The following is a 17,536-nucleotide window of genomic DNA, read 5'->3' on the forward strand; positions in this document are numbered from 1 at the left end:
AATCAGGTGGCTTAAAACAGAAATTTATTCTGTTATAGTTGTGGAGGCACATTTATCAGATGTCAGAAGGGGCATGTTTCCTTTTAAATCCTTAGGGGAGAACCTATTCCATGCCTCTCTCTTGGCTTCTGGAGGTGACTTGCCAGCATTCCATGGCATTCTGTCCCTCAGTTGTCTTGTGACATTCTCGCCTCCATTTTTCTGCGACTAATTTTCTCTTATAAAAACACCAGTCATACTGGTTTATTGACCACTCCAATCCAGTTTGGCTTCATCTTAAACAATCACATCTTTAAAAATTGTATTTCCAAATAAGGTGACTTTCATGGGACCAGAGATTAGGACTTGAATATATCTTTTTGGGGAACACAGTTCATGTCACAACGTCTGGCTAGACATGATTCCTGTTATAAAGTATCTATAATCCAGAGAGGTAAACGTGGTGGTGGAAACTTGGGAAATAATTTATTTCCTTCCTTCAGAATAGGCAGAGTCTGCCCATCTTGGTGTAATGGGGAATTTCACACTGCCTGTCCACTACCTACTGGCCTTCCCATACCTTCCACTCAGCCAGCTGAGAGCCAGCTCCTTGAAGAGCCACATTCTGGGAAAGAGAATCAAGTCAAGCCTAGGAAATGCTAAGGGGCCTTTCTTTTCATCCTTTTATACTGTATCAGCTAATTACCCAGGGCTCTGTGCTCCTTGTCAGGCAGGGTCTGTGGTGTCTGCCCTACCACCTTCTTCTCACCATTGCCCCCAGAGTATGGGGTGGTGGTGGTAGGGAACTGATGCAGAGCTGTTGGTGATGTCTGAATGCACAACTCTTTTCTCCCTGAAAAATATGCTTTCTGATTTTCTTGACAAGCTTTGTAGAATTCAATTCCAGCTTTGTTTTGAGCTGAAGCAGAGCCTGATACTGAAAGAGACTTTACAGAATTCTAGTCTGTAGTTCCATAAGAATGTTCCAGTGAGCACATTCATAAATGATACATTCAGAGGAGAAGCCAAAGACCTCTGCAGAGGCTGTGCTATCTCCTCTTGTTAACATTAATGGGATCCCCACAGCCAGACCACCACATGGCTCCTTTCAAGCCAACTTCAGCAGTCTCGTTTTTCTGCTTAATGGCATTGGGATGGATGAAAGCACCACTACCTTTTACTAAATTCCAGAAAAATGAATGGGATTTAAAAAAAGAATGAAAAAAATGTAACTGATTTTCTGTTCTTGCTGTGTTGACAAAAATTTAGAAGACCATTCTTTTGCTTAACTCTATTGATCTCTGAATTCTAAGTCTATCTTGGAAAGGTGCTCCAGGGTAAAATTTGGCACATGAGATTGATGCTGCAAGGCACTGAGTACTTGTAAACTCTAAAGGACAAAAAAATAAAACTGTCTAGTCCTACTTTTAGCTGTCATGTAAAAATAGTTGTGTGCTCTGGTTGTTTACTGAACAAATCCAGAGATAAGGTCTTCGAAGCTCCTGAACCCTATGCTTGGTCCTGAGAGCCTTTACAGGCTACTAGAGGTCTCATGGGACAACTGCGATTGTCATAATCTTGATGCAGATGGGCTGTTGGATATCAGAATGGATGATTGTCTTTGAGGGCCTTTAAAAGCAATAAAGATCATGCATGTATCTTAGATTCATGAGTTTGGAATGAGCAGATGGGAAAAAGACCAGTGTTTTACCTTTCCTGGAGGAACTAGTCCAATGGGTCAAGGGAAGCCTCGAGACAGACTCTCTGTTTTTGAGCAGAGTATTTTAATTTCCATTTTGCAGATGAAAGTTGAGGCCCAGAACAGTAAACAACTTGTGGACAATAACAAAACAAGCTGGAGGCAGAGATGGGATTTGTATCTAGATTTCTTTATTCCAAGTTTGGTACCAGGCTCTCAGAGCTTCTCATTCAAAGAGGACCTGTCACCAACCACCTTTTTCCCCATGCCAGAGTAGGATAAAGTTTGCTGGTGCTTTCTCACCATCTACCTGGGGGTTGAATTCATTTCTTATTCCACTGGTCTTGGAGAACGTAATGCTTGGAATGGTTACTTGACAAACTTGTCCATTTAAAACTTGATTCCTGCAAGATCAGACAGCATGGGGACTGGGAACAGCCTAAGCCAAGTCAGCAAGTCAGAGAAACGTTTTATTTCTTGTTATTGTTTGGCAGAAAAGCTTTGGGCCAGAGTGAGGAGATCTGGGTCCTAGACCCTTTCCAATTGTCTAGACTCTGTGTGCCTCAGATTTCCTGTTTGTAAATGGTACTAATACCTGCATACTTAAAGCTATGATTAGGATAATGTGGAGCACATGGGAAAAGTAAATTGCAGTACACATTTGGATGAGTCAAGGTGTGTTTCTAAGTAGTGAGCCTTGATTGTGGGGATGCAGGTGAATAACAGGAGCTCAGGGACAATGGGGATATCTGTTTTGGACTTTTACGAAGTAAATGTCTGTTCTCCTTTGAGATGTGGTTGAATCTGCCTTTTCTCTCTTCCACATGCTCCAGGCTGGGGCAAGTTTGCACGGCTGACCAGAGCACTGACCAGCAGCAGGGGCGTCCTGCAGCAGCTGGCTCCCAGTGTGCAAAAAGGCGAGAACGTCCACAAACACTCCCGTCTGGCAGAGGTAAGGTCAAGGAATGAGCTTATCTTAAGACTCACTTCTCAGGGTAGATTGGCTGAGAAAATGGTACAAAGCTAGTGTGCTGATGCGGAGCAGACCTTCAAGACCTCCTAGCCTACACACTAAACTGAGCTGTACACCAAGATGTGTGAGTTTGAGTAAGTGACCTAATTCCTTAAAGCTTTGTACTCTCCCATTTGTTAAATAGGTCCAGAAATAGCTTGATTCCAACTTGATGGAGATTATAGTCATGAATTATCTCTTTTTTGGGGGGTGGGGTGGGGAGGATAGAAGTACTATATACATGAAAGAGTTTTTAGCATGAACAATTTCGTTATTTGATAAATACATCCTATTATAGGAAAAGAAGATTTAGGAAGCCAAAAGAAGGAAATAAAAATCATCTGTAATCCTACCAACCAGATAGCAATGATATGTTTTTTGCATGTATTCCTAACTCTTTTCTTTGACACTATCCTATTTCCTCAAGCCTAAGTAATACATTTTTTCACATACTAATGTTTATTAATTTGAGTTGCATCTAATAATTCCTGTGCTCGTTTAATGTGGCTGTGTTGCCTTTTCTTTACTTAGTATAATTGTGCACATCTTTCCAGGTTAATAAATATACTTAAAATTATTGTTGATAATGTTAGTTGTAAGTAAAATTTGTATGGTGATGTTCTCTTTTGCTGGGTCAAATGAGAGGCTGGAAAACTTGGACAAAGTTTTTTTTACGAGGCTTAGTGCACCCAAATCCAAGCTATCCATTTTTGGATAGCTCTTCATTTTTTCAACCAGAGCTAGGTGAGACTCAAAAAACTGGGTGGAACCACACAGGAAACCTTCACCTCACCCAAATGACATCATAAGTTCTCCCTTTGCCCGGTGGTGGCCAGTCAGCTTTCAATTCATGCTCTGATGGTGCCACCCTTCTGCCCAGCTTCCAGACACCTCAGGGAGAAACTCCTAGCATGGTGCAGCTCACAGTGGGTGCTCTTGTACATGTGTGCCAGCTGTTAAATGAATTAAATACAGAAGGCCTTCCTGTATCAGCCAGAAGTTTTGCCAGTAGTGGGGGTAGGCAGTGTTCATTTGCATCATGCCAGAGACTGAGAGACCTTTGGATGATGGCAGCATCATTTTTTGTCATGATGTGGGCTCAGCTTATGATAGAAGGCTTTCAGCTTACAGCCTACACTTTCCCTGCTTCTTCTGGTCAGTAAAGTATCCTCTCCTTCTACCACTCTCCCCCTTTCTCACTCTTATCCAACCACACGGGCTTCCCTGCTGTTCCTTGTACATCCAGGCTTGCTCTTCCCACAGATATCTGCATGGCTCACTCCTTCACCAACTGCAAGTCCTTGTTCAAATGTCATTTCTCTCTGCAGCTATGAATATCAGTCAGAAGTCAGGGTTCTACCAGAGAACCAGTGAAATATATATGAAAAGGGATTTTTTTTTGCAAGGAATTGGCTTATATGACTGTGGGGTCTGGCTAGGCAAGTCCAAACTCTGTAAGGCAGTCAGGCAGGCAGGTAGGCAGGAAACTCTCTGGCAGGAGTTGATGCTTCAGCAAGTAGAATTTTTTCTTTCTCAGGGAAACTTCAGTTTTGCTCTCAGGGCAACTTCATTTTTGCTCTCAGGGCCTTTCAGCTGATTGAATGAGACCGCCCAATTATCAAGGATAATCTGCTTTACTTAAAATCAACTGATTATAGATTTAATCATAACTACAAAGTATCTTCATGGTAACACCTAGGTTAATGTTCTATTAAATAACTGGGTACTGTAGCCTAGCCAAGTTGAGACAGAAAGCTAACCATCACAGTCCACCCGTTGTCAACTTGGTACCTATACACATCTCTTTAGACCATACGTAATCTCCAAATAGGGACAATACTTCTGTCTAACACGATGAAACTTTATTGTGTTGTATTTGAAAATGCATTAACCATTTCCCCAGAAGAAGATGTGAAGTTCTTGGTAGATGTTTACCCTTCTCCTTGATATCCTGTAACTACATAATGTGATATAAAGTTAATTATTATTACTATATCTTATGTTAGATGATGGGATAGAAGAAGAAAAAAATGTTTTCTGCATATATATATATATAGGTACAGATATTTATACACACAAATATAACAAAATAAGGAAGAAATACTCGTAACTCCTAATCCACCCCTTTATCCTGCTCTGTTTTTCCCCACTTAATGCTTTATAATGTACTATATAACTTACTTATTTAATGTATTTGTTGTTCACTGATGTGTCCCAAGCTCTTAGAACTACTATTGTACAGTAGGCACAGAGATTAGGTAATTTACACCTAAGTTGTGGAATAAGCATTCCAACTCAATCTGGCTCCTGAAGTACTATGTGAAATTATCCATGTTTTAGTAAAAGACCTTAATCTGTTTGTGTTTATTGTTCTTAATGATATATTTAGACTTATTTCTGGTATCTAATTTTGTGTTTTCTGTTTATTATACCTTTTCCCCTTCCTTCCTTCCTTCTTTCCTTCCTTCCTTCCCTCCCTCCCTCCCTCCCTCCTTCCTTTTTTCTTTTCTGCTTTTTTCTCAGTTCCATTTCTCTCCATTTGTTTGAAAGGTATGCATTCTATTTTTGTTCTCCTAGTGATTACATTTATTTAGTTATAATGTGCATATTTATATTAATAACTTTTTCTAACTTCTTCCAGAACAAGGCAAGGACCTTAGAGTACTTTAACTCTGAACTAATCCTGTCCATGCTTTTCTCTAGAATTTTGGTTTTCCCTTATTTTAGCCTTTTAAATAATCATTATTATTTTAATTTTTTATAGTTAATACCTAATTTGATTTATCAGTATATCTTTTACCAATTTCTTTGCACATCATTGTCTTTTGTAACCCACAACTTACTTCTGGGTTCAGTTTCCTTCTTGTTGAAGTGTATCCATGAGTAGTTCCTTCATAGGTGCTCTGACAATAATACATTCTTTTAATCTTTATATATCTAAATCTGTCTTTATTCTTCCTTCTCTCTTAAATCATAGTTTAGTTGAGTATTTAAGTTGACAGTTATCTTTCCTGTTTTTAACCTTTTTATTGAGTTTTTTGTGTGTTTATTTTATTTTCAATGTCTATGTTTTTTATTTCTAGAAATTCTATCTAGTTCATTTGAAATCTTTGCATTCACTTAAAATAATGTCTCAGTCATGTCTGCTAGCATCTCTTCCTTTTTTATTGCTTTAAAAATTTGTGCATACTTTAAATTCTCTCTCATGGTGTTTAATTTCCTCTTATATGAGCGTATGTACTATTGGAGTTTTTTGGTGGGAGTCCCTTGGGTCCCACATTGAGGCATTTTGAATGTAGTGGTTTTAAGTTTGCCCATTCCATGTACCATAAAGTTTCACCTGGTTCAGACTAGTTTTTCTGTAAGGTTTTAGCCTATACCCTATGAGCAGTGTGTGGCATAGACTTGGGGTTCCTATTTCTCACAGATAACCTTTTTTTGACCCAAAGGTCCAGACAGGCAGCCAGTTTCCTTTATATGTCTCCAAGATATGGGGGAGAAGTATTCTGGACCCTATTTCTCTGTATGGACACCCTCTGTCACTCCAGCAAGAGCGCATGGGTTCCCCTCCTGACCCCTATGTCATTTACCTGGTTCTGGTAACCCATGGTTCTGAAAAACTCCTGGGTTGTTTGGTTTCAACTCCTACTGGCTGCGCTGGTTTTGAGTTCTTTTTATGTTTCTGGTACCTGAGGTTTTGTGCTTTAATATTTATTTTAAAATGTTTCTTTTAATTTTTAAATGCATTACCATTTGTTTGATAGAAATAGACAAGTTTAAATAAATACATATAAGTAAATAGTGTTATCCATTCTGATAAGTCCACTGTATTGACTGTTAGCTCTCTAAGCACTTATGCTAGTATGAATTTGATGGATTGCTGGAAGGGAAATTAGGGAGACAGAGGGCATGAACATTTAAAACTGGGTAGAAATTACCGAAGTTCACATGACAAGGTCGTACCGGCTTATTTATACTGCTTACCCAAGAATTACAAGTGCCAGTTTCTTCCCTCACCATTACCAATATTCATCACTATCAATTGTTTTACTCAATTTTAAATTTTAACATTTTAATCAGTTTTTAAAGGAAAAGCATCTATTTTTCATAACTTTATGGATTTGGCATGAGAAATATAGAAGATGCCTTACTGATGTGCATGAGAGTGCTTGCAACCATCCATCATCAAGACTTGCTTGAACATGAGATGGCATGAACTGGCCACCTATAAAAGCAGCTGGAAAGATATGTAGAGAACTGAAGCTTGCATGAAGTTCACACATAGAATACATGCACAGCCAGGCTTGCTGTCCATGTTCTCTGATAGTGAGCAAGTGCACTGTTTTTTTTGTTTTTTTTTTTTTTAATCATCATTTTATTGAGATATATTCACATACCACACAGTCATACAAAACAAATTGTACTTTCGATTGTTTACAGTACCATTACATAGTTGTACATTCATCACCTAAATCAATCCCTGACACCTTCATTAGCACACACACAAAAATAACAAGAATAATAATTAGAGTGAAAAAGAGTAATTGAAGTAAAAAAGAACACTGGGTACCTTTGTCTGTTTGTTTCCTTCCCCTACTTTTCTACACATCCATCCATAAACTAGACAAAGTGGAGTTTGGTCCTTATGGCATTCCCAATCCCACTGTCACCCCTCATAAGCTACATTTTTATACAACTGTCTTCGAGATTCATGGGTTCTGGGTTGTAGTTTAATAGTTTCAGGTATCCACCACCAGCTACCCCAATTCTTTAGAACCTAAAAAAGGTTGTCTAAAGTGTGCGTAAGAGTGCCCACCAGAGTGATCTCTCGGCTCGTTTTGGAATCTCTCTGCCACTGAAGCTTATTTCATTTCCTTTCACATCCCCCTTTTGGTCAAGAAGATGTTCTCCATCCCACGATGCCGGGTCTACATTCCTCCCCGGGAGTCATATTCCACGTTGCCAGGGAGATTCACTCCCCTGGGTGTCTGATCCCCAGACACGTAGGGGGGAGGGCAGTGATTTCACCTTTCAAGTTGGCTTAGCTAGAGAGAGAGGGCCACATCTGAGCAACAAAGAGGCGTTCGGGAGGAGGCTCTTAGGCACAATTATAGGGAGACCTAGCCTCTCCTTTGCAGCAACCGTCTTCCCAAGGGTAAAACCTATAGTAGAGGGCTCAACCCATCAAACCACCAGTCCCCTATGTCTGTGGTCATGTTAGCAACCATTGAAGTGGCCAATACCCCTGCATTCTCCACAGGCTCCTCAAGGGGGCACTACATATTTTTTTCCTTGTTTTTCTTTTTTTTTTTTTAACTTTCCTTTCTTTTTTAAATCAACTGTATGAAAAAAAAATTAAAAAAAAAACAAAACAAAACATACAATAAAAGAAAATTTCAAAGAGACCATAACAAGGGAATAAGAAAAAGACAACTAACCTAAGATAACTGCTTAACTTTCAACCTGTTCCTACTTTACCCCAAGAAAGTTACCTACTACAGCAACATTTCTGTGAACTTGTTCCTACTATATCCCTCAGAAATTAACAGACCATAGTCATTCCTGGGCATCCCCAGAACGTTAAATAGCTTATCTGTTCTTCTTGGATTATTGTTCCCCCTTCCTTAATTGCTCTCTATTGCTAGTTCCCCTACATTCGACATTATAAACCATTTGTTTTACATTTTTCAAAGTTCACATTAGTGGTAGCATATAATATTTCTCTTTTTGTGCCTGGCTTATTTCGCTCAGCATTATGTCTTCAAGGTTCATCCATGTTGTCATATGTTTCACGAGATCGTTCCTTCTTACTGCCGTGTAGTATTCCATCGTGTGTATATACCACATTTTATTTATCCACTCATCTGTTGAAGGACATTTGGGTTGTTTCCATCTCTTGGCAATTGTGAATAATGCTGCTATGAACATTGGCGTGCAGATATCTGTTCGTGTCACTGCTTTCCGATCTTCCGGGTGTATACCAAGAAATGCAATCGCTGGATCGAATGGTAACTCTTTATCTAGTTTTCTAAGGAACTGCCAGACTGACTTCCAGAGTGGCTGAACCATTATACAGTCCCACCAACAATGAATAAGAGTTCCAATTTCTCCACATCCCCTCCAGCATTTGTAGTTTCCTGTTTGTTTAATGGCAGCCATTCTAATCGGTGTTAGATGGTATCTCATTGTGGTCTTAATTTGCATCTCTCTAATAGCTAGTGAAGCTGAACATTTTTTCATGTGTTTCTTGGCCATTTGTATTTCCTCTTCAGAGAACTGTCTTTTCATATCTTTTGCCCATTTTATAATTGGGCTGTCTGTACTATTGTCATTGAGTTGTAGGATTTCTTTATATATGCAAGGTATCAGTCTTTTGTCAGATACATGGTTTCCAAAAATTTTTTCCCATTGAGTTGGCTGCCTCTTTACCTTTTTGAGAAATTCCTTTGATGTGCAGAAACTTCTAAGCTTGAGGAGTTCCCATTTATCTATTTTTTCTTTTGTTGCTTGTGCTTTGGGTGTAAAGTCTAGGAAGTGGCCGCCTAATACAAGGTCTTGAAGATGTTTCCCTACATTATCTTCTAGAAGTTTTATGGTACTTTCTATTATATTGAGATCTTTGGTCCATTTTGAGTTAATTTTTGTGTAGGGGGTGAGGTAGGGGTCCTCTTTCATTCTTTTGGATATGGATATCCAACTCTCTCAGCCCCATTTGTTGAAAAGTCCATTATGACTCAGTTCAGTGACTTTGGGGGCCTTATCAAAGATCAGTCGGCCATAGATCTGAGGGTCTATCTCTGAATTCTCAATTCGATTCCATTGATCTATATGTCTATCTTTGTGCCAGTACCATGCTGTTTTGACAACTGTGGCTTTATAATAAGCTTCAAAGTCAGGGAGTGTAAGTCCTCCCACTTGGTTTTTCTTTTTTAGAGTGTCTTTAGCAATTCGAGGCATCTTCCCTTTCCAAATAAATTTGATAACTAGCTTTTCCAAGTCTGCAAAGTAGGTTGTTGGAATTTTGATTGGGATTGCATTGAATCTGTAGATGAGTTTGGGTAGAATTGACATCTTAATGACATTTAGCCTTCCTATCCATGAACATGGAATATTTTTCCATCTTTTAAGGTCCCCTTCTATTTCTTTTAGTAGAGTTATGTAGTTTTCTTTGTATAGGTCTTTTACATCTTTGGTTAAGTTTATTCCTAGGTACTTGATTTTTTTTAGTTGCTATTGAAAATGGTATCTTTTTCTTGAGTGTCTCTTCAGTTTGTTCATTTCTAGCATATAGAAACATTACTGACTTATGTGCATTAACCTTGTATCCCGCTACTTTGCTAAATTTGTTTATTAGCTCTGGTAGTTGTACTGTCGATTTCTCAGGGTTTTCCAGATATAAGATCATATCATCTGCAAACAATGACAGTTTTACTTCTTCTTTTCCAATTTGGATGCCTTTTATTTCTTTGTCTTGCCGGATTGCCCTGGCTAGCACTTCCAGCACAGTGTTGAATAACAGTGGTGACAGCGGGCATCCTTGTCTTGTTCCTGATCTTAGAGGGAAGGCTTTCAGTCTCTCACCATTGAGTACTATGCTGGCTGTGGGTTTTTCATATATGCTCTTTATCATGTTGAGGAAGTTTCCTTCAATTCCTACCTTTTGAAGTGTTTTTATCAAAAACGGATGTTGGATTTTGTCAAATGCTTTTTCAGCATCTATTGAGATGATCATTTGATTTTTCCCTTTTGAATTGTTAATGTGTTGTAATACATTGATTGATTTTCTTCTGTTGAACCATCCTTGCATGCCTGGAATGAACCCCACTTGGTCATGGTGTATGATTTTTTTAATGTGTCTTTGGATTCGATTTGCAAGTATTTTGTTGAGGATTTTTGCATCTATATTCATTAGGGAGATTGGCCGGTAGTTTTCCTTTTTTGTAGCATCTTTGCCTGGTTTTGGTATTAGATTGATGTTAGCTTCATAAAATGAGTCAGGTAGTGTTCCATTTTCTTCAATGTTTTGAAAGAGTTTGAGTAAGATTGGTGTCAGTTCTTTCTGGAAAGTTTGGTAGAATTCCCCTGTGAAGCCATCTGGCCCTGGGCATTTATTTGTGGGAAGATTTTTGATGACTGATTGGATCTCTTTGCTTGTGATGGGTTGGTTGAGGTCTTCTATTTCTTCTCTGGTCAGTCTAGGTTGTTCATATGTTTCCAGGAAATTGTCCATTTCCTCTACATTGTCCAGTTTGTTGCCATACAGTTGTTCATAGTATCCTCTTATAATTTTTTTAATTTCTTCAGGATCTGCAGTTATGTCACCTTTTTCATTCATTATTTTGTTTATATGGGTCTTCTCTCTTTTTGATTTTGTCAGTCTAGCTAGGGGCTTGTCAATCTTGTTGATTTTCTCAAAGAACCAACTTTTGGTGATATTTATCCTCTCTATTGTTTTTTTGTTCTCTATGTCATTTATTTCTGCTTTAATCCTTGTTATTTCTTTTCTTCTACTTGGTTTAGGCTTGGTTTGCTGTTCATTTTCTAGCTTCTTCAGTTGATCCATTAGTTCTTTGATTTTGGCTCTTTCTTCCTTTTTAATATATGCATTTAGTGCTATAAATTTCCCCCTTAGCACTGCTTTTGCTGCATCCCATAGGTTTTAGTATGCTGTGTTCTCATTTTCATTCGTCTCTATATATTCAGCAATTTCTCTTGCTATTTCTTCTTTAACCCACTGATTGTTTAGGAGTGTGTTGTTTAACCTCCAGGTATTTGTGAATTTTCTAAGTCTCTGATGGTTATTGACTTCTAATTGTATTCCATTGTGGTCAGAGAATGTGCTTTGAATAATTTCAATCTTTTTAAATTTATTGAGGCTTGTTTTATGTCCCAGCATATGATCTATTCTGAAGAAAGTTCTGTGAGCACTAGAAAAGTATGTGTATCCTGGTGATTTGGGAAATAATGTCCTGTATATGTCTGTTAAATCTAATTCATTTATCAGATTGTTTAGGTTTTCAGTTTCCTTATTGGTCTTCTGTCCGGTTGATCTATCTATAGGAGAGAGTGATGTGTTGAAGTCTCCCACAATTATTGTGGAAACATCAATTGCTTCCTTTAGTTTTGCCAGTGTTTCTCTCATGTATTTTGTGGCACCTTGATTAGGTGCATAGACATTTATGATTGTTATTTCTTCTTCTTGAATTGCCCCTTTTATTAGTATGTAGTGGCCTTCTTTGTCTCTCAAAACATCCCTGCATTTAAAGTCTATTTTATCTGAGATTAATATTGCTACACCTGCTTTCTTTTGGCTGTAGCTTGCTTGAAATATTTTTTCCCATCCTTTCGCTTTCAATTTCTTTGTGTCCCTGTGTCTGACATGAGTCTCTTGTATGCAACATATTGATGGTTCATTTTTTTTGATCCATTCTGCGAATCTATATCTTTTAATTGGGGAGTTTAATCCATTTACATTCAACGTTATAACCGTGGAGGCATTTCTTGAATCAGCCACCTTATTTTGTCATATTTTTCCCCTCTGTCTATTAATATCCTTTATTGTACCCATACCGAATCTCTTTAGTACTGAACCTTTCTCCAAGTCTCTCTGTCCTTTCTTTGTTTCTCTGTCTGTAGGGCTCCCTTGAGTATCTCCAGTAGGGCAGGTCTCTTGTTAGCAAATTCTCTCAGTATTTGTTTGTCTGTGAAAAATTTAAGCTCTCCCTCAAATTTGAAGGAGAGCTTTGCTGGATAAAGTATTCTTGGCTGGAAATTTTTCTCACTCAGAATTTTAAATATATCGTGCCACTGCCTTCTCGCCTCCATGGTGGCTGCTGAGTAGTCACTTCTTAGTCTTATGCTGTTTCCTTTGTATGTGGTGAATTGCTTTTCTCTTGCTGCTTTCAGAACTTGCTCCTTCTCTTCCGTGTTTGACAGTGTGATCAGAATATGTCTCGGAATGGGTTTATTTGGATTTATTCTATTTGGAGTTCGCTGAGCATTTATGATTTGTGTATTTATGTTGTTTAGAAGATTTGGGAAGTTTTCCCCAACAATTTCTTTGAATACTCTTCCTAGACCTTTACCCTTTTCTTCCCCTTGTGGAACACCAATGAGTCTTACATTCGGACGTTTTATATTATCTATCATATCCCTGAAGTCCGTTTAGATTTTGTCAATTTTTTTCTCCATTCTGTCTTTTATGCTTTCATTTTGCATTCTGTCATCTTTGAGGTCACTGATTCGTTGTTCAGCTTCCTCTAGTCTTGTACTATGAGTGTCCAGAATCTTTTTAATTTGGTCAACAGTTTCTTTAATTTCCATAAGATCATCTATTTTTTTATTTAATCTTGCAGTGTCTTCTTTATGCTCTTCTAGGGTCTTCTTGATATCCTTTGTGTCCTGTACTATGGTCTCATTGTTCATCTTTAGTTCTTTGAGTAGCTGCTCTAGGTGCTGTGTCTCTTCTGATGTTTTTATTTGGGTGCTTGGGCTTGGGTTATCCATATCGTCTGGTTTTTTCATATGCTTTATGATTTTCTGTTGTTTTTGGCCTCTTGGCATTTGCTGAACTTGATAGGGTTCTTTTAGGATTTGTAGACCAATTGAAGTCCTTATCTCTAATTTATCAGATCTACAGCTTCATGGAGTACACTTTCTCTAACTAACCAGCAGGTGGCGTCCACGAGCCAACTGTTCTGCACAAGCCAGTTCTCCCCTGCTTAGCCTTTGTGGTGAGTGGGGGAGTGAGTCTTGTGGGGTCCAATTGGTGTACCAAGCTTGCGTGTGTAGTTGGTGTTGCCCGTCCTGTATATGGGGCGTGTTTCTGGGCAGTCAGGGAGGGGGTGTGGCTCTAACAATCAAATCACCCTGGTGATCCTAGAGTTTTAAAGCTGCTGCAATAGTCGAATCCTTCAGTTCCGTCCTGCCACAGTTTGTCTCTGCCACTGACCCACAAGTCCTTGGTATTGGCATATGGCTCCTGAGACTTGCAAGTGGGCCCCTCTTCCAGGCTGTGCACCCCCTGGTCCTCTGTTGAGGGATGACTGTGCTATGTCACAGGTGAGTGCCGTCCCCCCAGGGCAGTTCTGGGCTGCTGGGCTGTGTAGGGAGGCTCCCAGTCTGCTGAAATGATCGTTGAATGGGGCTTTGTTAATTCACACTGCTCCACCTTCCCAAGTCTGGGACAGTCAGCTAAGGTTGCAGGGAAGGCTAATGTCCACGCCCAGTTTTGTGGTGTGTGCCTGTTATTTGAAGCCCTTCCGTCACACTCGGTTGTCTGGGGCAGCTCTGGGCTATGGGGCTGGCGATGGGCAGGAGTGTTTCCTGTCCACCAGGGTGATGGCTGTGAGCAGACACCCCCCTTTTCTTGGGAAGTTGTGTTGTTTAGTGAATTTTCTCAGCCACTGGATTATTGCCTTTTGTCTCAGAGCTCTCTTAGTTCTGCTCTTGTCTTGACCTGCCCAAATTGCAAATCTTTGAAGCTTTCTGTATTGGGCTTCTTAGAGTAATTGTTTTAGAAAAAGAACAAAGGATTAAAAAAAAAAGAAAAAAGAAAAAAAAGGCCCTCCTCAGAGATCTAATGGGTTATTGAAATGCTAAGAGACAAAGCAATTAGGGCCATTAAGGAAAGGTCCACAGGGCAGAGAGATCAGCTTTTCTTCGGGATTTGCATATGAGCCTCAGGGCCTGAGCTCTGCCCTTCCCCGTTCTATGTTCACCAGAACTCCAAAAATCCTCCGCTTTTATTTTGGAGTTTTTCGTGTTGTTTTTTTCTATGCCTGTCTCCTCTCTGCTGGGCTGGCTGCTCTCAGATTCTCTGGTGTCTGGTCTCAGTCTATCTATGGTTGGAGTTTGGATCAGTAGAATGAGTTTCTGATAAGGGTTGCCACTGCAGTTCTCCCTTCTCCTTCCCGGAGCTGACAGCCCCTCCTCCCACGGGACTGAGCCTGGCAGGGAGGGGTGCGGGTCCCCTGGCCACAAAAACTTACAGATCTCGCTGATCTCAGCAGTTCCACATTTTCATGAGTGTTGTATGAAGTATGCCCAAAGTCAGATTACTCTGTGGTGTCCAGTCCACGCAGTTCCTGGTTTTCTGCGTACTTTCCTGGAGGAGTAACTAAAACATACAGCTCACCAGGCAAGTGCACTGTTGACTGCTAAGGGAGAGCAGGAGGTGTGTTCGTCCTGGGCTGAGTCTGTGCCAGGGTCCTTAGTGTTACAGTCCCACAGGCCAGAATCACCGGTAGAAGCTGCCAGGAATTTTGTGAACTTAGGTGTTATTTTTCCCTAGAAACAGGCTTTACTTTCCCGGAAATTGAGATTTCTTCCTCCATTTTGCCCTTTTTGGGAATTGAATTCATTTGGCTCTTCAGACTCAGGGAAAAATGATACTCGCTCAAGTGATTCCTCACTATGTGGATCTTTTGAAAAGTAAAGTGTCTGACAACAGGAATTTCTGCTTCAAGTACCTGGGTTTTAGCTCATTTGCCTCGCATAAACTGTCTTTTAAAATATTCAGAACTGTTTCAAAATGGAATAGGTTATGTCTGGAGGTAGAAGGTTGCTGTTACAGTAGGTGTTTTGAATGACCACTTGACGGTTCTTTGAAGTGAGCATGGGAAGTACAACTGGACAAATGACCTTCCCATTGTCTTCCAGCCCCAGGGCCTGTGCCTGAGCCTTGTTGCTTTCTGTTGCACATGGGGTTCAGAGGGCTCCATCTGGTCAACCCTTCCTTGTCTTGGGACTGGGGGTCTTGTGGAAGGATTCTCTTTTTTTTCCTAAGAGAACCATTTTGTATATGTATTTATTATATTTTAATAAATTTTGCTTGAAGCAGGCAGGGGAGAACTGAAATGTTCAATGATGCAAAGGATCAATTCTACACTTGATTTTCTTGAAAAAGTTATAAATAATCAGCCGAAATGAAGTGTTTTCTGTAGACTTTTATTTTTTTTCTTAGAGATGGGATGATGTAATGGAACAAGAAGGGGATTTGGAGTCCGACTGACCTGAATCCTCTAAAATTCCACTACATTCCAGCTGTGTGACTTTGTAAAAGTTACTTGCCCTCACTTATTTTTCCTTATCCTCATGAAATAAGGATATTACCAACTTTGGAGGATTGTTGTGAGGACTTGTGATATTTTAAAAGACAAGTCTAATCTTATTACTCCTTGCTTTAAAAACCTTTAATGTCTTCTTGGTATTTGTGCCAGTTTGAATGTATTATGTCCCCCCAAACGCCATTATCTTTGGTGTAGTCTTGTGTGGGCAGATGTTATCAGTGTTGATTAGATTGTAATTCTTTGAGTGTTTCTGTGGAGATGCGCCCCACCCCGCTGTGGGTGATGACTCTGATTGGATAATTTCCATGGAGGTGTTGGCCCACCCATTCAGGGTGGATCTGAATAAAATTACTGGCATACTATATAAGATCAGACAGAAGGAGCAAGCTTGCTACAGCCAAGAGGGACACTTTGAAGAAAGCACAGGAACTGCAGATGAGAGACGGTTTGAAGACAGCCGTTGAAAGCAGACTCTTGCTCTGGAGAAGCTGAAAGAGGACAAATACCCCAAGTGCAACTAAGAGTGACATTTTTGAGGAACTGCAGCCTAGAGAGGAACATCCTGGGAGAAAGCCATTTTGAAACCAGAACTTAGGAGCAGACGCCAGCCACGTGCCTTCCCAGCTAACAGAGGTTTTCCAGACACCATTGGCCATCCTCCAGTGAAGGTACCCAACTGCTGATGTGTTACCTTGGACACTTTATGGCCTTAAGACTGTAACTGTGTAACCAAATAAACCCTTTTTTGTAAAAGCCAATCCATTTCTGGTGTTTTGCATTCTGGCAGCATTAGGAAACGAACAGTATTCTTCGGATAAATTTTAAATTTACATCGTGACTTACAAGACCCAACTCACCTCTCCAGCCAGCCTCATCCAGCAGCCTCCTACTCACCCTTAGCTTCACACTTGTCAAATTCTCCTACGGTCCTGGGTCTTGGAACATGCCTTTCTTTCTGCCTGGAAGCACTTGCTTCACCTCTTGGCTAGGTTAGCTCCTACTAATTCTTCAGTTCTCAAAGTAGGTATCAGGCCTCCTCTTCAAGGCCTTCCCAACTACCCCTAACCCCACCCCAGGCTGTTAGGCCTCCCTCTCAGAAGCTTTCCTAGCCATGTGCAGTTTCTACTATGAGCATTCATAATACTGGGAGTGCTTTTGCTCAGTGTTTGCCTTCTCTAGATGTAAGGTCCACAAAGAAAGGGGCAGTATCTCTCTTAATTACCCTGTATCACTACCATAGAACACAATGCCGACACACAGTCAGTGCTTGATAAATAACCAAAAATGAATGAAGGAAGAAAGGGAGCAAGCACCTAGCCCATTGCCTGACACTTAGCAGGACCTCAGTGAATGCTGGTTTTCTTTCACATTTACCTCTTCCTCTCTCATGACAATTGTCTGCCTTCATCATGGATAATGGAAAACTATTTGTAACTGACTTGATAATGATGGCAATGTGTCTATGATTCAGTCTCAACTACCAATTCTTAACAATCTTGATTTTAAAAAATAGAACTGAAGATTTCAAAATAAAAAGTTAAAGAAATACAGCTAAAGTACTTCTCAGCAAAATAGGAAGAAAATCAAGATTAATTACCCAATTGCATTTCAGTACAGGAGTTGTGAAGGTGTCATGGTAGATGCTACTTGAGTGTAATATATAGTACAGAAAGGTTAATAATTTCAGTTGCTTCCCACTTCCTTTATCTCTTCTATTGAAGAACAATTGCATCATGGAAAAAGTCCTAAAAGTAATGCCTGCCTGGTTTATTGAAG

At 39.8% G+C, this 17,536-nt stretch overlaps 1 protein-coding gene across 3 annotated transcripts in view; it reads left to right on the top strand.

Moving 5' to 3' along the window:
• KCNH1 (potassium voltage-gated channel subfamily H member 1) overlaps positions 1 to 17,536 on the top strand; it is a 405,567-nt gene that overhangs the window by 44,916 nt on the left and 343,115 nt on the right. For all 3 annotated transcript variants that reach the window (XM_037824539.1, XM_037824535.1, XM_037824541.1), the window contains exon 5: positions 2,512 to 2,630. In XM_037824539.1, coding sequence (XP_037680467.1) covers positions 2,512 to 2,630 — 119 coding nt within the window. The remainder of the gene's footprint in view (positions 1 to 2,511; positions 2,631 to 17,536) is intronic.

This window comes from Choloepus didactylus, chromosome 2 (assembly GCF_015220235.1).
Source record: "Choloepus didactylus isolate mChoDid1 chromosome 2, mChoDid1.pri, whole genome shotgun sequence".
Classification (NCBI taxonomy): Eukaryota; Metazoa; Chordata; class Mammalia; order Pilosa; family Megalonychidae; genus Choloepus; species Choloepus didactylus.